Source organism: Myxine glutinosa, chromosome 5, assembly GCF_964187855.1.
Source record: "Myxine glutinosa chromosome 5, kmMyxGlut1.1, whole genome shotgun sequence".
NCBI lineage: Eukaryota > Metazoa > Chordata > Myxini > Myxiniformes > Myxinidae > Myxine > Myxine glutinosa.
The window spans coordinates 170,623,101-170,649,636 of NC_136265.1; the positions used below are offsets into that span (position 1 = coordinate 170,623,101).

The 26,536-nt window shown below is 46.1% G+C and overlaps 1 protein-coding gene across 5 annotated transcripts in view; it reads left to right on the plus strand.

Annotated features, from left to right (window-relative positions):
* The window catches only part of LOC137426748 (mitogen-activated protein kinase-binding protein 1), a 214,895-nt gene that overhangs the window by 46,903 nt on the left and 141,456 nt on the right, over nt 1-26,536 (plus strand). For 4 of the 5 annotated variants that reach the window (XM_078779071.1, XM_078779067.1, XM_078779068.1 and 1 more), the window contains exons 5-8: nt 4,082-4,252; nt 19,288-19,425; nt 22,479-22,661; nt 25,306-25,466. In XM_078779071.1, coding sequence (XP_078635197.1) covers nt 4,082-4,252; nt 19,288-19,425; nt 22,479-22,661; nt 25,306-25,466 — 653 coding nt within the window. The remainder of the gene's footprint in view (nt 1-4,081; nt 4,253-19,287; nt 19,426-22,478; nt 22,662-25,305; nt 25,467-26,536) is intronic. The other variant, XM_078779069.1, reaches the window with a different exon arrangement.

A 26,536-nucleotide genomic window follows, 5' to 3' on the forward strand; every position in this document is an offset into this window, starting at 1 on the left:
TACCAGTTCACTGGTAATTCCCTGCTTGTAGTAAAAGGCGGCAAAAAGGGTTGGCGGCAGGAAGGGCATCCGGCCGTAAAACATTGCTTCAAAAAGGGGACCAAAAAACAACAACAACCACGGTTCCCGAAAAAGGCCAACCCCCGCATGGCCTCTAAAGGTGGTTTTTTTTATACGCCTAGTTGGTCAGGGGTTCATCCTACAGCAAGATAATGACCCTAAACACACCTCCAGGCTATGTCAAATCTACCTTCGAGGAAAAGAACAAGACGGTCGGCTTCAAATCATGGAATGGCCAGCACAGTCTCCAGACTTAAACCCATCGAGCTGGTTTGGGATGAACTGGACAGAAGGGTGAAAGCAAAGCAACCTACAAGTGCAACACATTTGTGGGAACTTCTGCAACAGTGTTGGGAAAAACCTCTCGAACAATATTTGATTTCCATTGTAGAAAGAATGCCATGAGTGTGTTCGGCGGTTATATCTGCAAAAGGTGGCTACTTTGCTGAGTCAAAAATTTAAATTAAATTTTGTTAAACAAAATGATTCTATGATTTCTTTTTTTATCTCCAATTGTTTATTTGTTTAATTTCAGAGTACACTGAGACATGAAACTGCGTAAATTTCAATAAAAACTGGAAAAAGTGAGGTGTTCTAAAACTTTTGACCGGGAGTGTAGATATCTGTAATATGAAAGCTAAATGTTCAACGGTTTTTGAAATACCACGTTCACAAAAGTACATGAACGGATGATCGGTCAGTCAATCGGATGGAGCTCATTTGTCCCCCATCTCCAGACAGACAACCATTTTAATGCCCCTGGAGGGGCAGGGGACAATTAATACGATCTATATTGTAAGAAAATCAGCTTTCTTTGTTAAAATTTTCAACAGAAATATTTGGGATCAAAATTTCAAATAGAATGTTTACCCAATGATGAAGGCCTACTTTGTTGTCCACCGCCCATCCGCCAAGGTCGGAGGTGGGGGACATTAAAATGAGGTCCTTCCTTCCAACCGACCGACCATCTGTCCATGTACTTTTGTGTTCGTGATATTTCAAAAACTGTTGAACATTTAGCTTTCATATTGCAGGTATCTATTCCTCTAAAACAATATCTCGACCTGTTTAGACCACGGCTGTGATTGGTTGGATTATGTTGCCATGGCAAACACCTCTGTAACTTGGCTTGTGTGTACGACATTTCTGATGCTCTTTCTGCCTTGTTTCTTGTTAAATAGGCAATCCTATAGTATCATTTCCTTGTTCATTCAAACACATGGCAGGTCTATACTGTGCATCAGGCATTGAGTAGAAAAATGAAAAATGCCCATGAGGTTCAAGGAGTAAAAAAATAAGTAAATGTCAATGCTTGCGCTCTAAATGCAGTTTGTATTTGCTACAGGTGGTTAAAGCTGATGATTTCCACCTGGAAATGTTATCACATCCACCACGGAAGGGGTGGAGGTTGTTTTCATGACTGTCTGTCTGTGAGCAGGATAACTCAAAAAGCTATGGATGGATCCACACAGAGCCTGGTGAACAGGTTGGGTGTGTAACAAGGACAAATTGATTAAATTTTGATGAAGATCTGGATCTGGATACGAGAATTTTAGAAATATTTTGAGTGATTCTTCACCATTGAAAGATAGGGCCAAAATGATATAGAGCTAGATGTTTCAAAAAGTTGTGGACGGATTCATACGAAACTTGGTGGACATGTTGGGTGTGTGACGAGGATGAACGAATTCGATTTTGGTGAAGATCTGGATCTGGCTCATCAGTGGGATATAAAACGTAAGGTGTTCAGCCTGGCGGAGGTATGCGCTCTACCGAGTGCCGTCCTCGTTTGAAAGTAGTGTTGAAAAGATAATCATAAGCTCTTGCGAGATGTACGAATGGGTTTGCAATCCGATATGGACGAGCCAACCGTTGCCATGGGTTTAACATCGATGTCATTGCAGCTTGTGAAAAATGTTTTGATGTCTGTTTTGTAGGTCATTATCCAACCTGTATGACGAGAAATGTCGTCGTTAGGTAATTATCCAACCTGGATGGTGTAGTGCAAGTTGACTATGCGAACTAGTAAACATGGAGATGAGGGTTTACAATTGCTCATTCAGGGGCAGGTTGAGAAGTAGAAAGATCTTGGTTTGGTAGATTTATATGAGATTAGGATGGGGGTAGATGTTTGGGGACGGATGTTAATTTCTGTGAATTAAAAAAAACCTCCTTCATTATTAAATATGCTTTGAGCGAGGGGCATATACCACAGTCGAGCATATACGAGGGGCATATTTGAGTGGGCATACCACAGGGCACGAGGGAAGTAGTCAAAACAAAACTTCGATCTTATAAATTTGCAGTGTATGACGACCATCCTTTTTAGGTTTGGAGATGAAAAAACAAATTTGAATTGTACAAGTCAGGAGACGACGATGGTTCACGAGCGAGCGGTATTCAATGACAAAGGTCAAAACCGACATTGAAAATATATAAATAGGAATGTATTATCTGTTATGAGACTAGTGAGCTACACAATACCGAAAATTCGGTTCGATTCCAACAACTTTGAAAATTTGACCTTTGTAACCTTGAAATGTCAAAACGAAGGTTACTGACCTTGAAATGAGATAGAAAATAATGTATAATCAGTTATGAGGTAAGTTAGCTACACAATACCGAAAATTCGGTTCGATTCCGACAACTTTGAAAATTTGACCTTTGTGACCTTCAAAGGTCGAATATTCTGAAATTTGTTGGAAAACTTGTATTTCATGATGTATGTGATAATATAAAAACATGTACGACATTTCACCCTATCAGGAAGCGAACAATGTAATAAAACCATCAAAAATCGACTTTTCTAAATTTTGTGACTGTGACCTTGACCTTGGGGCGAAAATGAAAAATCGAGCTCCGTTGGGCTAGACACGACGTTGGCCGAACCAAATATCGAAGCCCTGTCAGATTCCACCAAACCCCTTGGAGAAGATGTAGCTTGACATTGGTTACCCCCTAAAAAGACATCTTTTTCGGGTGTGGTTCCGCCCACAATGGGCGCAATACGCCCACTCTAGGCAGGACACAACTAGATCATGATATCAACCTCCCACCCAAGTTTCATCAAGATCGGATGATATCATCGGGTAGTTATGCTGCGGAAAGACAGACAGACACACAGACCCACGCCAATGACGAATATAGTGGTCACTCTGTTTGATAACTCGTGAACCAATAACTGAACGAGGTTCCAAAGTCTGCTTTTAAGTGAAGCAAATGTGCAACGTTGATCATACTTGCAAAGGTGGATGATGAAAGATTGTCGTAGTCATTTGTGCACCGATGTATATAACATGGCATTTGAAATGAGTTGGCAGAATTTTGAGATGAAGGCAGGAAGAAAGGATATAATGAACGTTTCCTGCTGTGGAATGAATTACAACCTGTACTTCACCCTGGTCTTACAAAGCCAAACAGGCCCCTCTAGCCATTGAAAGACAGATTCCACATTTGCTTGTTCATCTTTGTGGGCCTCGATCGCATAGTTAAGGGTGAAGGAAATTCGCGAAAAGGTCTCAGACGGTACTGATCCATCAGTTTGCTTCATTGGCTTCGGAATTTCTTCTTTCAACATTCCCTGTCAACAGAATATGAACATTGTAGGATGAGATTAGGAGAAAAGAGTGCTGAAAGAGCAAAGATTTGAGTGCAGCTTCGTTCTTATTGTGTGTTGGAGAACTGATGCCGTTGGTAACAAACGAGGTTTCAAAAAGGAGCAGTTTTTATTTGTTTTCCTCAATCGCATCCATGGGGAGCTTCCACATTGCAGAGAGCGGTTCTTCAAGGTAAGCAAGGGGGCATAGACATGTTGGGCATCAGCAAGACAGGCTTAACAGATAGAGGCGGTATTTTGAAGATGTCTGTTTCCCGGTTTTGTGTCGTGTTTGCATTCTCGTTAAGCTCACGATGCATGTCCTTTAGTATTGTGAATCGTGAAGCTTCTCCACCACTTCCAGCAGGATATTGTCATTCCATCTTCCACCATGACAAGATTACATCGTTTTGTGCCCATCTGCAGAGCGGGCACATGCCAGCAGTACGCGTTTGGGACGTGGCGGAGAGGAACCAGGTTTACGAATTCCAGGGTCACAAGTACGGCGTTTCGTGTGTCGTCTTCTCGCCCAATATGAAATATATTGTGTCTGTGGGTCACCACCATGACATGATCGTCAACGTCTGGGACTGGAAGGCATGTATGGTTTTTTTATTTTGTTTTTTTTTAACGATCATTGTTGTTTTCCATCAATTTTTGTCATGATGATCAAGGTAGGTTTATGTCCACATCCATTGCTGAACAATTTAGGGTTTGTTTTTCATTATGGCTTCCTGTTTGTTTTGGTCACACAATGGGAATCGGTGATGGGGTAATATTGTTATATTTATATATATTTATCGATACTTTAGCCAAAAACACATACACACACACATATATATATATATAGTCACGTGAAAAAGTAAGTACACCCTTGGCTCTAATCGGTGGTATTGCCCCCTTTGGCAGAAACAACCTCAAGTAGGCGTTTCTTATAACTGTCTACCAGTCTCTGACATCGCCTGGGAGAAATTTTTGCCCACTCCATGCAGAATTCTTTCAGCTGTGCGATGTTTGAGGGGTTTCTTGCATTCACAGCTCGTTTCAAATCCCCCCACAACATCTCGATGGGATTTAGATCCGGGCTTTGACTTGGCCATTCCAGAACCCTCCATTTCTTTATTTTCAGCCATTCCTTGGTGGATTTACTGGTATGTTTAGGGTCATTGTCATGTTGCAATGTCCACCTTCGGTTGAGCTTCAACTTTCTGACAGATGGCCTCACATTATCCTCAAGCACCCTCTGGTACAATGAAGAATTCATAGTGGATTCTATGATGGTGAGCTGCCCAAGCCCTGATGCAGCAAAGCTGCCCCAAACTATAATATTTCCACCACCATGCTTTACAGTTGGTATCAGGTTCTTGTGGTCAAATGCTGTCTTTGGTTTTCGCCAAACATGTCTTCTGGTACTGTGGCCAAATAGCTCCACCTTTCACTCATCTGCCCAGAGCACATTGTTCCAGATGTGCTGGTCTTTGCCAAGGTGTTCATTGGCAAACTTTAGTCTTGCCCTGATGTTCTTTCTGGACAGCAAAGGTTTCCTCCTGGCACACCTCCCATGTAGATCAAATTTGTGCAGCCTCTTTCTTATGGTAGACTCGTGCACTTTGACATCAACAGTGGCAAGAGCTAACTGTGGGTCCCGTGATTACATTCTGGGGTTCTTCGAGACTTCTTTCAGCATCTTGCGGTCTGCTCTCGGGCTGAACTTGATGGGGCGGCCTGGCCTGAACAAGTTGGCAGTTGTTTAGAATCTTCTCCACTTGTAGATGATGTTCCGGACAGTCGAATGATTGATTTCAAATTGTTTGGAGATCTTTTTAAATCACTTGCCAGACTCGTAGGCATCTATAACCTTCTTTCTGAAGGCCGCAGAGAGCTCTTTTGATCTGGGCATGGTGACGCCACACACTTCAACAACAAAGAGCAAACCAAACTAAATGTCTGAGGTTTAAATAAGACAGGTTCCTCCAAGATCCTCTAACGATGTTCTAATCATTTGCACCTGAGCTGGTGCACCTGATTCTAATTTTAGGTATTTGAAGTAGTGATAAATGTAGGGGTGTACTTACTTTTTCCACATGCGAAATTTGCATTTATGTTTATTTAAATTATACAATGGACTAAAAAATGTAAATGTTTCATGATATTTGTTATATTATATCACCTCTGTCTATCAATATTGTTGAAATGAAGATCAAATTGCTGTATGTTGAAAAAGTCAAAATTTTACATGGGGTGTACTTACTTTTTCACGTGACTGTATATATATAGCAGTCGCGGCCAAAAATATTGGCACCCTTGCACTTTTTATAATTAATACACCATTTCTCCAGAAAATTGTTGAAATAAAAAATGTATTGGTATCCACATAGGTATTTCTTTGGTTTGCAGTGGAACAAAACAAAAAAGCTGAAAAAATTACGAAATCTTAGCTTATTCCACACAGAAATCCTAAAATGGGCCAGACAATATTATTGGCACCTTTTAGAAGTTGTCAGAAATAATTAGCTTTCAAGCAGGTGATTCTCCTTTGCTTTGGAATTGAACTCACCTATGGCGAGTTGCAGGTGCCTGCAATATAAAAATAACTTGTTCAACCAGTCTGAATCGAGAAAAGGAGTCATTCTGCTGTTTTGTGTCACTGTGTACAGCAATGAGAAGAGGAAGAAGTTCAAGGAGTGGCAGAAGGCGAAGGGTACGGGAGCAGAAACAGCAGAGCATGAAAGTTATAAGGCAGCCAGGAAGGCTGCAAAGAAAGAGGTAGCAAAGGCGCAGGAGGCATGTAGGAAAATGTTCGGAGAACGCTTGGATTCGGAAGAGGGTCAGAAAGCAGTATTCAGGATTGCAAAGCACAAAGCGAAAGAGAGGTGTGATGTGATGGGGGTGAGTTGCTTGAAGGATGAAGTGGGACAAATCGTTGTCGACCCAGATGGAATTAAAGGAAGATGGAAAAGATATATGGAAATGCTGTTGAATACAGAGAATGAATGGGATGGCAACATGGAGCGTAACCCAGTTTTAGGACCGGCAGAGAAGATAACTGAGAAGGAAGTTGAGGAAGCGATAAAAGCAATGAAGAGTGGAAAAGCGGGAGGGCCGACTGGAGTTGTGGGAGATATGTTGAAGGCAGCAGGAAGTTGGGGTGTGAAGAGAATGACAGAGATCTGTAATCTGGTGGTGAAAGAAGGCCGCATTCCAGTGGATTGGGAACTGAGTACCCTCGTCCCTCTATACAAGGGGAAAGGTGACCCTCTGGAGTGTGGCTCGTACCGAGCGATAAAGTTATTGGAGCATGGAATGAAGGTATTGGAAAGGGTGTTGGAGAGGAGGATAAGGAAGAAAGTGAAGATCGACGAAATGCAGTTTGGATTTATGCCAGGAAGAGGAAAGACAGACGCTTTTCATTGTGAGGCAGTTGCAGGAGAAGTACATGGAGAAGAGGAAGAAGTTGTTTTTTGGGTTTGTTGATCTGGAGAAAGCATTCGATAGGGTTCCACGCAAAGTATTGACATGGGCATTGAGGAAGTTAGGAGTGGAGGAATGGTTGATCAGAGTAGTGATGGCAATGTACAAAAGAGCGCGCACAGCTGTAAGGACGAAGGACGGGAACAGTGGTGAGTTTGAGGTGAAGGTGGGTGCATCAGGGGTCGGTACTAAGTCCACTACTATTTGTAGCTGTGATGGAGGTGCTGGCTCAGAACGTAAAGGAGGGTTTACCATGGGAGTTGTTGTATGCAGATGATCTGGTGTTGATTGCGGAAAGTATGGATGGACTGAAGGAAAAGATGAACAAGTGGAAGGAATGTATGGAGACAAAAGGTCTGAAGGTGAATATCGGAATGACGAAGGTGATGGCAAGTGGTAAAGCATGTGGTGAGGTGGAAAGAACTGGGAAGTGGCCGTGTGCTGTGTGCAGGAAGGGTGTCGGAGTGAACTCCATTCAATGTACAATGTGCGCTGAGTGGGTTCATCAAAAATGTAGTGGTCTGAGAGGGTCATTTACCAGTGTGGCAGCTACATTCAAATGTAAGGTGTGCACAAAGGGAGCTGCAGATGGAGGAAATGTTGAGTTGGATCTTGGAGACGGCGTGAAGCTGGAAGGTGTGAAAACATTTTGCTACCTCGGAGACATGCTGAATGGAGAAGGTGGATCAGACTCGGCAACGGTTGCTCGAGTGAGATGTGCATGGAAGAAGTTTCGGGAACTGAGTGGTGTGCTGATGAGGAGAGTGTCGCTGAAGCTGAAGGGAAAGATGTATGCTGCATGTGTGAGAAGTGTTATGATTTATGGGAGCGAGACATGGGTAATGAACGGAGAGTAGCAACGAAGGCTGGAAAGGGTGGAAATGCGAATGGTTCGATGGATGTGCGGAGTATCGTTGAGAGAGAGGAAGACAAATGATGAATTGCGAAAGATGATGGGAATATTGCCTGTGATTGATGCTGTGAAGAGGAACAGGTTGAGATGGTTTGGTCATGTGTTGAGGAAGGATGAAAGTGACTGGTTGAGAAGAGTGATGGAAATTAATGTAGAAGGAAGTAGAGGACGGGGAAGACCGAGAAAGACTTGGCTTAGGATGGTGGAAGAAGAAATGCGGGCAAGGGAGTTAACAAGGAGAGATGCAGAAAATAGGGCAAAATGGAGAAGATTGTCATGGGGACCGCAAGGCTAACCCCCACTCTAGCAGGGAAAATGGCCTTAAAATGCATGTTGCTGTTGTTGGTGTTGTTGTTGTACAGCAATGAGCATGGAGAGAAGAAAAGAAAAAAACCTCGAGAATTGTCTAAGGAGGTCAGACACAAGATTGTAGCCAAGCATGGACGATCTCAAGGCTACAAGTTCACCTCCATAGATCTTGATGTTCCTGTGTCCACTGTACGCAATGTTATCAGGAAGTTTAAGGCCCATGGCACTGTAGCCAACCTCCCTGGACGTGGCCGCAAGAGAAACCTTGATCAAAGATTGCAGCGAAGGATTGTTCGAATGGCGGAGAAAGCACCTCAATCAACTGCCAAACAGATTCCAGCTGACCTTCAGACACAAGGTATGACAGTTTCAACTCGCACCATCTGTCGCCAACTCAATGCAAGGGTCGTCTATGGTAGGAGACCCAGGAGGACCCCACTACTGAGAGAGCCCGGCTGGAGTTTTCCAAAACACACCTGAACAAGCCAAAATACTTCTGGGAGTATGCCCTGTAGACAGATGAGGCCAAATTAGACCTTTATGGTAAAGCACATCATCTCTGTGTTTACAGAAAACAAAATGAAGCCTTCAAAGAAAAGAACACCTTCCCTACAGTCAAACATGGAGGAGGTTCAGTGACGTTTTGGGGTTTCTGTGCTGCCTCTGGCAATGGGTGCCTTGAATGTGTGCATTGCATCATGAATCATGGAGATTACCAAGGCATTTTGGAGTGCAAAGTTCAACCCAGTGTCAGAAAGCTGGGTCTCTGTTGAAGGTCATGGGTCTTGTTGCAGGACTGACTCCAAACAGACTTCAAAAAGCACCCAGGAATCTTTCAAGACAAAACGCTGGACTGTTCTGAAATGGCCATAAATGAGTCCAGATCTAAATCCCATTGAACACCTGTGGGGAGATCTGAAAACAGCAGTTGGGAGAAGGCACCCTTCAAATCTGGGAGAACTGGAGCAGTTTGCACAAGAAGAGTGGGCCAAACTGCCAGTGGAGATGTGTGTGAAGCTCTTTCATGGCTAAAGGAAGCGCTTGACTACAGTTATTTTGTCCAAAGGACGTGCTACCAAATATTAAGTCTTGGGTGTCAATAATTTTGTCAATGCCATTTATTTTTATTTTCTGATGTAAAAGGATATATTGAGTTCTGAATCAAAAACAAAGGTTCTGTAATATTAACAGTAAAATAAAGAATTGTGGAGACCAAATACTTTTGTCATTTTCAACTTATGTTTGGAGAAAATTGTGAGTTATTTGAAAAAAGTGCAAGGGTGCCAATATTTTTGGCCACGAGAGTGTGTGTGTGTGTGTGTGTGTGTGTGTGTGTGTGTGTGTGTGTGTGTGTGTGTGTGTGTGTGTGTGTGTGTGTGTGTGTGTGTGTGTGTGTGTGTGTGTGTGTGTGTGTGTATCACACGCAGGTGCGACCATGTTACTTCTTGAGCATGCTTCTTGAGTTGTTGGCCACGTATATCCATGCATTTCCGACACAGTTGGATTTTGCCACAACTTTGGATGCATTTGCCAAATGCTGAACTCACTGCAGATAATTTATATTTTTTATCCAAACTGAAAATCATTTTGCGAATTTATTTTTTGTTCTCTTTGAGGACTGCTTAAGCAGCACACTAAAATAGAGTAGTGAAGTGTGGTGCTGCGCACACACAACTTGCTTGCCAAAGAGGTAGGCCACAACACGTTTGTTAAAACAAAAGAGTCTTTATTTCGAAAGCTCGAACTGCAGCACTGAGCGGGCTCGAGCTTAGAGCCCACATATATGTGCCGAGGCCACGCCTAGTCCCCGGGCGTGGCCGATCGGTCGAAGGGCGGGGCATGTGCCATCGATCCCCGCCTGGGCGCTCGCGCCACCCACTAGTGCGCGGAATTATTGCCCCTTGTGCCCGCCACACGCACCCCCCCAAAATTCCCGTGCACCTGAAGGGTGAGTTTGCGGGGAAGCCGGATGACCTGGCCGAAACGCCCCCTGGCGATGGGTGCAGGGCTGGGGGGTAGCGGGCCGGCGGGGCTGTGGGGTGCCGGGGGTCCGACCGCCGGGGGGCGGCCTCGACGCGGAGGCAGAGCTGCTAGCGAGGGGTGGTCCGGATTGAGGTGGACCGGCTTGAGGCGGTCCACGGAAATGCGATCCGGGGCACCGCCGATGTCGACCGTGAAAAATTTGTCCCCGGTCTCCAGCACGCGGAAGGGCCCGTCGTACGGGGGCTGTAGCGGTGCCCGGTGGGCATCGTGCCAGATGAACACATACTTTGTCGTGTGAAGCTCCGGGGCGACGTGGGAAGGCGGGCAACCGTGGTGTGCCGTTGGCACCGGGGCGAACCTCCGGGCGGTCTCCTGAAGGGTGGAGCGCTGTTGCGCCGCCGACCAAGGAGCCGTGGAGTCGGGGATAAATTCACCCGGTACCAGCAGTGGTTGCCCGAAGACCAGCTCCGCCGAGGACGCGCGCAGATCGTCCTTGGGCGCCGTCCTGAGGCCCAGCATAGTCTGGGATCCGAGGCCTGGAAATGTGTAAAAAAGTGATTTTGAAGCGACACCCCTGCTATAAAATGTTTGACCCCTAGATCATGTCTGTGGGGGTGTTAGCCACCAGAAAAGTGACTTTAGCAAGGTAGTTTGGATTGCGCGAATTCTGTAAGGACGTTTTTTAACTTGGGGCGTCAACTGTAAAAAAGCAAGAAATTTAGGGGTAGGAGAAATTCAATTGACCATATATCCCATAATACAGGGGTGAGTGCAACAAATTACCATTCATTCTTTTTGTTATAAATTTGGCTTTTATATGAAACATGATTCAACGTGATTGGACCATCCATGAGGTCAGCAGAGGTCAAAAGGTCACGGAAAGTGGGTTAAGCTGAAAATTTAGCTCCTTTATCAAATAATTCACATATGTATATGTCACAATATGTTCTTTGCATCCCTCTACTGTTTCTGGCCTATATTGATCGTAATAGTGATGGTTTACTGTGGTGGTTGATGCTTTTCATCTTTTGTGTGGTGCTAGGGATTATTATGCTACATTTGTTTCAGCAACTTGCTTCACTCTTGCTGATCTTTATGATTGCCATCGATCTTCAGCCTTAAACTTCCATTCAGAGACACAAGATGGTGGTAGTTTTGATGCTACAACAAATATAATTTTTCAGTACACATTTGAGGGAGAAGGAAGTGGGGAGGTAGTGGGGGCAGTGCCCCTTAAGAAAACCAGGAAACTGACTATCAGTGAACCAGACAAATTCGTTCCAGTAAGTAGTAAACTGACACTGAAGGACAGAAGACAGGCTAGGTCATTACGTGATATTGAACTTCCTCATGATGACAAGGGGGAAGCCTGCTTTCTAGCTGACAAGAACATCGTTTGGTTCCTACTGAGGATGTATCCAACACAGTTGATGACGGGTGAAAACGACAAGGACACTGGTAGCCTGACATGGAGCAGCTTCTTTGAATACAGTTCTGGGCAACATGCAGAGAAAACAAAGATTGGTTGTGGACCATTGCTTCCACAAAACCCAACCAACGCAGATGTAGTCCAGACCTCATTGGACTACTTTGTCTCCTTGAGTCTTAAGATGGGTCGGGCTAAGACGGTGGTGACTTGTGACCAGGCGATATATGACATAGTAAAGGGGTTGTTTAGGAAGGAATCGGAAAAGTACAAAGATGTTATTGTTCGACTTGGAGGATTCCATATTGCCCAGAACTTCTTGGGGTCTATTGGATTTTTCATAATGGAGAGTGGCATAGAGGACATTCTGGTTTCTAGTGATATCTGTGGTCGAGGTACAGCCAATAAAGTCATGGCAGGAAAGGATTATTATAAGATGGTCCGTTATCATTCATGGTTGAGTGAGGCATTGTTCATGCTGAAGTGGGAGGCATTTGAGAAATGGCTGTTGTTCGAGAAGAATGAGGAGACACTTTCTTTGCTTACGTCTCTGCTTGAAAGTCTTAGAAATGCCTTTGACAGGAAAGAGAAGGACGAATTTGCTGCACTCATGAAGGAAGTCATGAAATGCCTAGAGTCACTGGAGTTGCTCTGGGGAGATTTTGAGAAGGGATTAGGAGTGACAGCCCATCTTTGGAGCATGTACATAGACATGGTGCTTATCCTAAGGCGTTACATCCATGCTGAGAGAGCTGGGCTGTGGCAACAGCACTTACAAGAGGTACAGAATATGCTACCCTATACCATTGCTTCCGGCCATAGTAAGTACATGTCCTGCCTTTCGATCTATCTCAGTGAGATGCAAAAGCTTCCAGAAACAGCACCAGAAGTGCACGAGGAGTTTGCAGCTGGCAAATTCACAGTTCACCAGACTGCAGGAGACTTTAATGGTGTGTGGACAGACCTTGCCCTTGAACAGACCTACAATAGGGAAGGCAAAACAAGCCTCTTTAAGGGTACTAGGGCATGCCCGTACTATATATATATCTAAAATTATATCCCCCCCCTCTATTTACATGAAATGGTTTGGTCCAAAGCGAACGGCTTGCGAGTACGGTGACAATCCCCCCCCTCTATTTACATGAAATGGTTTGGTCCAAAGCGAACGGCTTGCGGAGTTTGGTAAAGAAATCGCCATAACGTGCACAAACGCGCAGGAAAGCGAAAGAATCGCAAATTAGTTTTAATTAGTTTTAAAACATAGTTTAACGCCAACATAGCGGCAACATAGTTTGCCAACGTGAAATAAATGAATACGCTCTCAAATGTGCCGTCCGAGGCAGAGTCTGTTCGGCACGTTCGGCACACGTGATAGCTCGCTGCTCTCTGATTGGTTGAATCGTTTTTTGGACATAGCTCGGTAACTACTTGTCCGATTAATATGAAACCTTGAAAAGGCACATCCTCGGGTCCCCAGCAATATACCTGGCAAGTTTCAAGTATATCGAACCCGTGGTTGTCGAGAAACAGCGGTCACAGACATACAGACATACATACATACATACATACATACATACACACAGAGATTACTGGAATTATTAAGGGTATAACACAGTCTGAATCAGCACGAGAAAAGTACATCAAGGCTCTACCGTTCATGACCTCTGTCTCTGAAAGTGTAAAACAGATGGCACACATGGCCTCGCCGCAATCTGACCACCACGAGAAGCTGAGGAAAGACGACATGGAAGCCGTGTTGCAGATCAAACTGACCGTGGAAGAGAAGATGCAAAACCCATTCGATCCTTCACTTGCGACAGATAAACTAATGAACATATCCACAGGTCAGATTCTTGCAGCAACTACCCTGGTAGATGCCAAACATCTAGGCTTGGAGGCAATGGATGCTGCCACGACGACGAATGCAGACAAGATTGTCCAACCGAAGATAGAAACATTCGCCACGCATCTGAAGAAAAGTAAGAAAAAGATGGACACTGTGAAAGAAGTCATCAGAGAGGAGAGTGCAGTGACAAGGGCACTTTGTTTTGCAGAGGACCTGAGTGATGAGGCACGGACTGAGGCATTTAGTTACGAATGGCTTGAGTACCCTCCCTCGTTGTTTGAGCCAGAGAAGAATGGATTTTCCATGCGGAAAGGTTGCAAATCCAACTATCTATCCACTCTACAGGCAGAGGTTGCCGAGTCATGGGAACCGTTAAAAGAGTTGCCTCCTTCTGCATCTAATGCAGTTTATGTAGTCGATGCAATGGCATTCATCCAGCGGTTCAACACACTTGGTTCGAGTACATTTGACCAACTTCAAGAAAGGTACAGGAACAAACTCTTGAACATGAAACCCAGACATTGCACTGAAGTGCATTTCGTGGGCGATCAATATGATTTTGGGTTAAAGAGTCTAAAAGGGGATGAACGCCAGAGACGGGAGTCAAATACCAACTTGCCAGAGTTTGTTCCAGCGGACATCATGAAAATCCCTGATTGGAACACATTCCTGTCAAACCCTTGTAACAAGACCAATCTGCTGTCGTATCTTGCTTCACGTTGATCCCAGGAGTCATCCTGGCCTGATGTCTTCTGCCTGGTCCTTGGGGTCAACGCCCAGGCAACTCGTGTGACGCAGACGGAACATACCAATGTTGATGAGCTGTACTGCCCTAACCATGAGGCGGCGGACACCAGAATCTTTGCTCACATTGCTAGCTGTGACAACAGCATAGTCATTCAGGCTACAGATACAGATATCATCGTCTTGTCAATGTATCATTTCCCTCGGTTGACAAACGTTGTTGAGTTATGGGTGGAAAAGGATGATCTGTTCCTCCCCATCCATGACTTGGTGAATGAGTTGGCCAAAGCAGTTGGAAAGGACGTATTGGCACTCACAGACACACTGCTCATCTCCTACATTCTGTCAGGTTGTGATTCGGTGAGCTATCCTTTCAAACGGGGTAAGAAGAGAGCAGTGAAAGTCGCACTCCAGCATGTTCACAAACAGCCAGCGTTGTCCAATTTCATCCGACATGAATCCGGACCTTCTGCACATGATCAGGTGATAACTGAAGCACGAAGCTTCTTTTGTGATCTCTACGGCAAGCCAGGGTATTCATCCCTGGATAAGCTCCGCGCCCACTTGTTTGCATCTAGCAAACTAGATCTGCGCTCCCTTCCTCCAACAGAAGATGCTTTTCACTTCCATGTTCTCAGGAGCCTTTGTCAGATCAGCTTATACAAGCAAGCTTCACTCAGCAATTCAGTGCTTCTTCCACCTGAAGAGTATGGCAGGAGTGTGGATGGTGACAGGTTAATTCCTGTCATGAAGAGCAAGCCATCAAAGCCTTCTGCTGCGAAGTTGAAGTACTGCAAATGTAAGAAGAAACCAAACTGCCTGAGGGGCCAACGGTGCCTGGGTGTGGCGGTGGACCTTTGCACGCGAGGCACGTCCTGGCCCAGTCGCGGACGTCCTTCCTGAGGCCATGCCAGACAAACTTCGCCCCGACGAGTTTCTGGGATGCCTTCGTGCCAGGGTGGGACAGGCCGTGGATGGCGTCGAACACTGGGCGCTGCCAGCCAGCGGGCACGATGGGGTGAGGCAGGCCGAGGGAGACGTCGCATAGGAGGGCCGTGCCCACGGCGTCGAACGGCACCTCAGTGACGCGGAGGCCCGTGACGGCGGTCCGCAAGGCCTGGACGCCGGGGTCGGCGGTCTGGGCCTCCGCCATCCGGGCATAGTCGACCCCGAGGTGGACCGCGTGCACGACGGACCGGGAAAGGCAATCCGCCACCGGGTTGTCCTTACCCGCCACGTGACGGATGTCCGTCGTGTACTCGGACACAGCAGAGAGGTGGCGCTGCTGCCGTGCCGACCATGGCTCGGCGACCTTCGCCATCGCGATCACAAGGGGCTTGTGGTCAACGAAAGCCGTGAACGGGCGGCCCTCCAGCAGATGGCGGAAGTGTCGGACCGCCAGGTGGAGCCCGAGCAACTCGCGGTCGAAGGTGCTATAGCGGCGTTCGTGCGGGTGAAGCTGCCGGCTAAAAAACGCCAGCGGTTGCCGATTGCTCGTGCACCGCGTAGTCCGACGCGTCGGTGGTGAGGGCGATCGGTGCATCGGGCACCGGGTGCGCCAGCATGGTGGCGTCGGCCAGAGCCAGCTTTGCGCCCGCGAACGCCGCGGCCATCGGCTCTGACCATGCGATGTCACCTTTGCCTGGCTTGCCCCGGAGGGCCTCGTGCAAGGGGCGGAGGAGCCGGGCGACGTGGGGCACGAAGCGGTGGTAAAAGTTTACCATGCCCAGGAATTCCTGGAGCCCCTTGATCGTGCGGGGCCGCGGGAAATCCTTGACCGCCTCCACCTTGGCTGGTAAAGGGACGGCCCCGTGCTCGGTGATGCGGTGCCCCAAGAAGTCGTTGGTGGCGACGCCGAAACGGCACTTGGCGGGGTTGATGATTAGGCCATGCTGGCCCAGGCGTGCGGAGGTGGAGCAGGTGCTCCTACCGGGACGCGCTCGCGACTAGGATGTCGTCCAGGTAGACAAACAGGAAAGGTATGTCGCGCAAGACGCTATCCATAAGCCGCTGGAACGCCTGGGCCGCATTCTTCAACCCGAAGGGCATCCTTAGGAATTCGAAGAGGCCGAAAGGGGTGATGACGGCCGTCTTCGGGACGTCGTCCGGTTGGACGGGGACCTGATGGTAGCCCCGGATGAGGTCCACCTTAGAAAACACGGTCGTGTTCACCAACCGGGCGGAGCAGTCCTGAATGTGTGGGACCGGGTAGCGGTCGTGGGTGGTGGCATCATTGAGCCGGCGGTAGTCCCCGCACGGCCGCCATCACCCGCCGGGCTTCGGCACAATGTGCAGCGGAGAAGCCCAAGCGCTGTTGGAGCGCCGTACGATCCCCAGCCGCTCCAGCGTGGCAAACTCCGCTTTCGCCACGGCGAGCTTCGTGGTCTCGAGTCGGCGTGCCCGGGCATAGACCGGCGGCCCGACCGTGGGGATGTGGTGCTCCACCCCGTGTTTAACGGCCACCGCTGAGAAGGTGGGCCGCGTGAGGGCCGGGAAACTGGCGAGGAGGCGGGTAAAGTCATCCGCTGCCGGAAGCGTGCAAACTAAACTCGCCGGGACGGAACCTTCCAGCAAGCCGCTTGGCAAGCCGCTCAGTGAGCCGCTCAACGAGCCGCTCAGCGAACAAGTGAGTGAGCTAAAGGTTTCGGCCTGGACGAGCCGTCTGCGCTTCACGTCGACCAACAACCCATTCGCACATAGGCAGTCCGCACCAAGCAATGTCATTGGCATGCTGGCGGTCACGAACGACCATTGAAAGCGCTGCCCTCCGAACCTCAGGGAGAGGCAGCGCTTCCCGAATGTGCGGATGGGTGTACCATTGGCGGCAAGCAACGCGGGGCCCCGGCCCGCGGTTCGCTTGTCGGACGTGGAGGCGGGGATGACGCTTACCTGTGCTCCTGTATCGCAGAGGAAACGGCGCCCGGACAAGGTGTCCGTAATGAACAGGAGGCTGCCGGAATGGCTGACGCTCAGGGCCGCTAATGAGCGCCGGCCCGGTCGTTTCCCGACTTGTCAAAAGAGCATGGCGGGCGACACGTCTTAGCCTTGTGGCCGAACCTGGCATGGTAATAGCACCAGGTTTGCGGCCGCGGCGGCCGCGGCGGCCGCGGTGTTCTCGGTGGCGGTGGTGGTGGGCGGGACGCGGCAGCGGCCATGAGGGACGCTGTAGCCTCTGCCCCGGGATCCACGACGGCAGCACCGTAACTCGACCGCGTGTCGCAGGCCGCGAAAAACTTGTCGGCCTCTCCGGCCAGGGCGCGGGGCTCCTTTATTTTGGAACTGGCCAGCGCGAGGCGTACCTGTAGAGGTAGCTGGCGTAGGAAAAGCGCCTGGAATAAGAAATCCGGGGCTTGGTCACCCAGCAGCGACAGCATAAAATCCATCCGCACGGATGGTCGTGTGTCGCCGAGTTCGGGAAGGTCCAGGAGGCGGTCAGCCCGTTCGATCTCCGTGAGGCCGAATGTGGCGATGAGGAGACGTTTGAGCGCCTCGTACTTGTGGTCGGCCGGCGGGCGCCGCAGGATGGACACGACTCGGGCGGCAGTGCCGGGCCCGAGGGCGGCGACCACGTGGTAGTAACGGGTCTCGTCCGCCGTTATGCCTCGAAGCTGAAATTGAGCTTCGGCCTGCACGAACCACACTTCGGCCTGTGCTTCCCAAAACTCTGGGAGTTTTACTGCGATGGCATTGGTGGCCATGGCGCGTTCGGTGGTCAGCAACGGCTGAACCAATCGGGGTCACCAGTGAAGTGTGGTGCTCCGCACACACAACTTGCTTGCCAAAGAGGTAGGCCACAACGCGTTTATTAAAACAAAAGTCTTTATTTCGAAAGCTCGAACTGCAGCACTGAGCGGGCTCGAGCTTAGAGCCCGCATATATGTGCCGAGGCCACGCCTAGTCCCCGGGCGTGGCCGATCGGTCGAAGGGCGGGGCATGTGCCATCGGTCCCCGCCTGGGCGCTCGCGCCACCCACTGGTGCGCGGAATTATTGCCCCTTGTGCCCGCCACAGTAACAACCTGTCAATGGTAAATGTATCAGCAATTAAAACACATGTTTGCTAATGGTTTATCTCAATGCCTCATTGCATGAGATATAACATGGGTTAGAGGTAAGCACACTCGCCTCTGAGATGCCGAGCCTGGGTTTGAATCCGACCCAGCTATAAACGGCCATCCTGGTATTTCACAGGCATGGTGATTCATCAGTGTGCGCATGTCACCCCTTGGATGGATGTTAAATGGGCTTTCTTAATTTCTCGGTGGATGTTAAAGTCTTTTGTGAATAGCAGGCGAGCTATCGTCAGCACCAGGCACTGTATCAGCGGCATAGCCACACCCTCAGCCAATGATGCTAACCCGCAGCTTTGTGCCGCATACGGTCGACGATTCAACATCGCTCACCCAAAATATGGACAAATCAGGAAGCTCCATTTTGTCCACCATTACAATGTCTCGGTTTCATAAGGATGAAGTTTACATCCAATCTTTTATTTGGACTTGATGCAGGGAGAATTTGTGACCTCATCAAACATGTGACATGAAAGATTAAAAAAAAAAAAGAATGTAAGTTGTTGGGCCATGATGCTCCAGGCTGATCTGTGCAGCCTCAGTTATAAGCACCATAGACTTCATGCCAACAATGGAGAACAATTATTCTCTTTAATTATGCATCAGCGTTTTAAATGTATTTTTAAACACTGGTATTCTAACAATAACATTTTTCCAGGGGAGTGTATTGGGTTTGCAGTAGAAAAATGTGAAGTTGAGTGTTTACCATCTACTGTTTTGTGTTGGACATGCAGAGTCCGTTTACATGTTCAATTTCCTCGCATTTGAATAATGTTGTAGTTAATTTATCCACTGACCAGGAATAAACGGTGAAAGACTAAATGCATTGGAGCATTTGGTTAAAAGAAATGCGGGTGTGAACTTGTGTGCAGCGCCGTGTGTTGGCCGCGACAAACAAGGTGTCCAGTAAAGTGCTGGCCGTCTCCTTCTCGGCGGACAGCGGGACGTTTGTGACTGTCGGCAACCGACACGTGAAGTTCTGGTATATCGATGCATCAAAAACCTCGAAGGTATGTTTCGAGGGAGAAGAAGACGTGTTGTGATGTGCGTCATTTCGTCCACATCTTTGCTTGATCCAGGAATTGTTGTTTCTGTTAACCGAGTGCTATGGGCACTTTGGCTTTGAAACTGCTTGAAGATCGTTCAGGATTGAAATTTGATCATAAAGGAAGATTTAAAAAAAAAAATTTGAAAAAACTTTACTCCATATCATTGCTGCCACAATTCCATGATTTGGAAGTAATCTCCCTTCATAGTTGCCTCTACAGTGCATTCAGAAAGTATTCAGACCCCTTCACTTTTTTCACATTTTATGTTGCAGCCTTTTGCTGAAATCGTTTAAATTCATTTTTTCCCTCATCAATCTACACTCAATACCCCATAATGACAAAGAGAAAGCAGGATTTTAGAAAGCTTTGCAAATGTATTAAAAAGAAAAACTGAAATATCACATTGCCATAAGTATTCAGACCCTTAACTCAGTACTTAGTTGAAGCACCTTTGGCAGCGATTACAGCCTCGAGTCTTCTTGGGTATGACGTGACGAGCTTTGCATACCTGGATTTGGGGATTTTCTGCCATTCTTCTCTGCAAATCAGGTTCTCTGTCAGAGTGGATGGGGACCATTGGTGGACAGCCATTTTCAGGCCTCTCCAGAGATGTTCGATTGGGTTCAAGTCAGGGCTCTGGCTGGGCCACTCAAGGACCTTCACGGAATTGTCCCTAAGCCACTCGTGCGTTGTCTTGGCTGTGTGCTTAGGGTCATTGTCCTGTTGGAAGGTGAAACTTCGGCCCAGTCTGAGGTCCTGAGCGCTCTGTTTCAGGTTTTCATTCAGGATATCTCTGTACTTTGCTCCATTCATTGTTCCCTCAACCCTGACCAGTCCCCCAGTCCCTGCTGCTGAAAAACACCCCCACAGCATGATGCTGCCACCACCATGCTTCACCATTGGGATGGTATTGGGCAGGTGATGAGCGGTGCCTGGTTTCCTCCAGACATGGCGCTTAGAATTGAGGCCAAACAGTTCAATCTTTGTTTCATCAGACCACAGATTCTTGTTTCTCACAGTCTGAGAGTCCTTTAGGTGCTTTTTTGCAAACTCCAAGCGGGTTTTCATGTGTCTTTCACTGAGGAGAGGCTTCCGTCTGGCCACTCTGCCATAAAGCCCAGATCGGTGGAGTGTTGCAGTGATGGTTGTCCTTCTGGAAGATTCTCCCATCTCTACACAGGATCTCTGGAGCTCAGCCAGTGACCATCGGGTTCTTGATCACCTCTCTTACCGAGGCCCTTCTCCCCCGATTGCTCCGTTTGGCCGGGCGGCCAGCTCGAGGAAGAGTCCTGGTTGTTCCAAACTTCTTCCATTTAAGAATTATGGAGGCCACTGTGCTCTTGGGAACCTTCAATGCAGCAGAAAGTTTTTTGTACGCTTCCCCAGATCTGTGCCTCGACACATTCCTGTCTCTGAGCTCTGCAGGCAGTTCTTTCGACCTCATGGCTTGGTTTTTGCTCTGATATGCATTGTCAGCTGTGAGACCTTATATAGACAGGTGTGCGCCTTTCCAAATCATGTCCAATCAATTGAATTTACCACAGGTGGACTCCAATCAAGGTGTAGAAACATCTCAAAGATGATCAAGAGAAATGGGAGGCACCTGAGCTAAATTTCAAGTGTCATAGCAAAGGGTATGAATACTTATGTCAGTGATATTTCAGTTAAAAAAAAAAAAAATTTGCAAAGCTTTCTAAAATCCTGTTTTCTCTTTGTCATTATGGGGTATTGAGTGTAGATTGATGAGGGAAAATTACTATTATTTATTATTATTATTTATTTATTATTATTATTATTATTTTTATTATTATTATTTATTTATTTTTTTGCATATATTCTTGTAATATATATTATTACCTCCACCACCAAAGGTGGATGGAGGTTATGTTTTCACCCCTGTCTGTCTGTTTGTTTGTCCGTTTGTGAACAAGATAACTCAAAAAGTTGTCGACAGATTCGGACGAAATTTCACAAAGATGTAGCATATGTGACGAGGACGAAATTATTACATTTTGGTGAAGATCAAGATTCGGATCCGGCTCCTAGAATTTTCGATATGATTCTTCACCATTGGGTGATAGGGCCAAAAACTATACATAGCAGGATATCTCAAAGTTATGGATGGATTTGGACGAAACTTGGTGGACATGTTTGGTGTGTGACAAGGAAAAATTGATGCAATTTAGGTGAAGATCTGGATCCGGCTCGTAGAGTTTTTAAGGTGATTCTTCACCATTGTGAGATGGGGCCAAATAACGATATAGAGCAGGAAATCTCAAAAAGTTGTGATTTTCTGGTCTACTCTCGGATGCAAAATGTAAACTGTTCACCTAGCGGAGGTATGCTCTCTACCAAGTGCCGTTCTCGTTGGTCAATGCCTTTGTATGTAAAAAGCAAGCCTGATATTTTGCCTGATGGTTGTAATATATATATATATATATATACACACGCATGCATATGTATGTGTAATACACATATATTACTAGCGAGGTACCCCTGCTATGCATGGGTGGGATGCAGAAAATGCGGAAATGGTGAATGCTAAACTATGGAACCAATAAATTCCACATTATTGTGCCACCTTTTGTCGAACATCAGACATGCACATCCGGTTCGTGAAGGACTCGAGCCAAAAATTTTTTTTTTTATGGTGAATCCGTGAATGCCACAGGTGGAAACCCTCACGTCATTTATTAATTCTGCTTTAAAATCAATATCTCTATATTTTCATTCCAATCACAAATTAATACCATAGCATTAATATGACAAAATAAAATGTTAAATCACGGTTGTATTGGCGTATTATCAAACCAGCGAATCGTCGTCATCTAGTTCACTTCTTGATCAGTAGCTCTGTAGCGATCAAATTTCAAAATCGTAATTGTATTGAGGAATTTATGAAATTTCCTACCGACCTGACAACACCTGCTGGAGCCCAAAACGTTTTATATGATGATGATTATGATGATGAATTTAAACTGTCTCTGTCTATCCTCGTGTGAACATTCGCACAGGTGAACTGGACGGTTCCCCTGAATGGGCGCTCGGGCCTGCTGGGGGAGCAACAAAATAACTTGTTCTGTGCGGTGGCTTGTGGCCGTGGAAAGAAGGCAGAGAGTGCATTCTGCATCACGCGTTCGGGCTTGCTTTGCGAGTTTAACGATCGTCGGCTGCTGGAGAACTGGGTGGAACTCGGGGTGGGTGTTTCCTACCGAGCTTCAAAACACTTAACACATGGCTTTGCGGTGTCTTGACTGTCACGGTTCATGCGCTTTTGTCGTGGAGCAAACATCTGCTGGCAAAACCTAAGTTTCCCTACATTGTTGTAATTTGTGCTTTGTATGCAAAATCTAAAATCCATTCATTAATTTTTTCCCAAATGTACTCATGCACTTACTTATTGGAGAATAAGGGAGAATTGTGGGTAAGAAGATAGCTGAAGAGGGAGGTAATTGGTGGACAGAGATAATTTGCCTACATAATTTGCAGATCAGCCCTTTTTATTATTAGTGTAGCAGCATAGCAAACCTGTTGTGCATTTTGTGATACAAGCACCAAATTTGGCACAAATGTACATTAATATGTTGCGAACATTTTCAGATATTGGGCCACTTGAAATTCCGTAATTTTTTTTTTCAAATTTTTTCAAATTTCGTAATTTCAAATTTTTCGGGTGACACCGTCACAATTTCGGTCTTCGAGGCCGGCCGATATAGTGGGGCGGCTTAGCCCAAATATTCAAAAGAATTGTGCATTTTGTGATACAAGCACCAAATTTGGCACAAATGTACATTAATATGTTGCGAACATTGTGTGGTCAGCAATGAAGACGAGAGTCTGAATTACATGTATGCAAAAGACCTTGTGAACCAGTGAAGCAAATACACGGGTAAGCATGAATTAAATCTAGGGCATGATATAATTTCCATGATGTTTACCTCTACACTCAATGGTGGAAGGAGGTAATGTTTTGATCCCAGCTTGTCTGTATGTCTGTTTGTCTGTTAGTCCACAAAATTCCAGACAAAGCTTGTAGTAGTGGTAGTTGTAGTGGTAGTGGTGATAACAGAAATTGTTATATAGAACTGAACTTATATTATTATTATATGCAGAAAATAACTTCATTTCTATATGCCCTGCAGTGGACAGGTTAATTGGTTTATGCACTGAAGGGGTCACCCTGGTGTGCACTGCTGTGTTCTGCCTCACTGAGTTGTTCAGGTATGATGTACTCAGCACAAGCTTCCGGTCGGCCCGGAGGTGGGGGTGCGGGGCCTGTCACGGAACGTCAAAACAAACGGCCTGCCGGGGCCGCCCAAAAGTCGGGCGTGAGGGGCGCGTCCACTAATGGAACGCCTCTCGCTTCCCAGATCGAGGGCCACGTGGTCAGGAGAACCTCGTCCCTTCCGGTCACACTTTGCCTATCGGCCGGCCTCGAAGACCGAAATTGTGACGGTGTCACCCGAAAAATTTGAAATTACGAAATTTGAAAAAATTTGAAAAAAAAAATTACGGAATTTCAAGTGGCCCAATATCTGAAAATGTTCGCAACATATTAATGTACATTTGTGCCAAATTTGGTGCTTGTTTCACAAAATGCACAATTCTTTTGAATATTTGGGCTAAGCCGCCCCACTATATACACTTTTTACACACTTTTATTTAACTTCATCTGAACTTTGTTTGTTTGTCCCGTTTCAAATCTTTGAGCCGTTCGCTTTCTAGATTCCATAAGTCCGAGAGAGCTGAAATTTGGCCCACAGTCCTCTTTTCTGGTACATTTTCATCTATCAAAATTAAATTTTAAAAAAATTAATTGAAATTGGAAAAAAAAAATTGGTTTAAAACTTTTTAAAAATAAAAGTGTTTAGCCCTAAAACGTGTTTTTACACAATTTATTATAAATCCTTGGTTTTGGTAACTTATTTTATACGGTGTATTGCTTAGCATTAATATATGATTTACAAAAAACGTTGGTGATTGGGAAATCTCTAATTGGTATTGTTTGAAACCAAACTAATTTTACTTTCTCAAAAGTTAAAATAAATATTATTTTTTTTCTGTAAAACACGGAAGCAGATGTTATGGTTTTATACCAGAATAAATCCAATGATTTGCTGCGCCAAAACTAAAATCTCATTCATGTAACTAACCCTGGAGTCTTCTGGCACTGCGGATGATGGAGGGAAAACTTGGGTTGGTTAATCCCCCTCCTGTCGTACTTCGACCGTCCTCTGCTGGAGTCTTAAGTTGAACAAATTGACCTGCTTCAGTTCTAATCCTAAAACGAGGTTTTAAAGTCGACGCCTTTCAGCATTCCTTTGTCTGTTGTTTACCGACTGTTCTGTTGTCATGTTGAGGTTCTAAGCCTGGCTAAACATGCTGCCAACGAACTTGGGCTTCCATTGTAAATGTAAAACTAGCCTGTAACGTGTGAGGACCGACTCGAGTTTGTACAATTTCCCATTCCCTCATTTTCATTGCGATTCCTCCTTTGTCATTTGCCTAGACGTGTGTGCAGTTGCCAGGCCGCCTGTCACGATTTGCGGTTTAAGCTTTCGCCTGAAACTGTTCATCTTGTGGTTGCAGAGAGGGGGACAAAATATTTAAACAGAGAGGTGTTAACTTCAATGGACAAGTCATTTCTTTTTCTTTTATTCCCCCTTTCCCCATTGCTGCTTTTAAAGTCATGCAGAGCTAGTGGCACAAGTACGCTCTCACCACAAAAAATAATTGTTTTAAATGCCGCTTTACTTGCACGAATCGAATCCCTTACTCTGTTGATGATCATTCCCTCATGGCAAACAACTTGCTCGTGCTCTTGGATTTTGGATCTCGCAGGCGGCTTCAGCCTGCTGCCTGTCCGTCAGCGAGGAGCTGATCTTCTGTGGCTGCGCTGACGGGACGGTGCGAATCTACAACCCAGAGAACTTGCGGCTGATCGTCACCATCCCGAAACCTCATCATCTCGGCCTCGATGTGGTTGAAGGCATTGATCCAAGGTCGGTTGCTGCTTTTGGCCTGCACGGTTACTCACTTACGCTGATTAGTCCTTGTGAACCTCATTCATTCCAACTATTGGTTTTCAATTTATCCCTTCGTTGCCTTTTTTGCGCTGTATTTATCTAGCTGGCAATTCCCCATAATAGAGGATGCTTTTCAGACTATGAAGTCAAAGGTGAAGGCTTGCTGATGACGTGTTACAGGTTCCTGGAATATTTTTCTTTGCCACCGAAGGTGGAGGGCGTTTATGTTTTCACCCATGTCTGTTTGTTTGTGAACAGGATATCTCAAACATTTGTGGACGGATTCGGATGAAATTTGGTGGAGAGGTTGGGTGTGTGACAAGGAACAAATTTTTAGGGTTTGGTGAAGATCTGGATGTGGATCCAGATACTATAATTTTTTAAGTGATTCTTCACCATTGAAAGACTGGGCCAAAAACGACATATAAGCACGATTTTTCAAAAAGTTGTGAACGAGTTATGACAAAACTAGGTGGTTGAGTTGAGTTGGCGAAAGGAACAAGCCGATTAGATTTGGTTTAGCTCCAGATCCAGATCCGGCCTATAGGGTGTAATACAAAACGTAAACTGTTCAGCCTGGCAGAGGTATGTGTTTTACCAAGTGCCATTCTAGTTTTATTTTGGCATCAGTGTCGATAGATATTTGATTTTGATGCGGCACACACATAATTTTGATGTGGTGACATAATAAATGGATGGTCCACAAAAATGGACCACTGTTCCTGAAAGTTTTGTCATATTTGTGACATAATAAATGGATGGCCCACTAATATGGACCACTGACTTCTGGTTGGGGTTGCACCACATTTAGGTCGAATCTGCAACATGCCCTTAATCCTCAATCAAAGCTAAGTTTTTCAAACCGTATCCGTCATGTTTTTCTGTTATATTTTCATCCCTGTGTTGCTGCTTGAGTTTTCATGCAACTTTCCATGTTAAATCGGACCTCGTTGTACTATATTTATGAATGTCCATATGTCATATATGATCCATATGTCAATGGTCAAATTGGTGAATGGTCAAAATGGTCAAAATCAAATGATCCA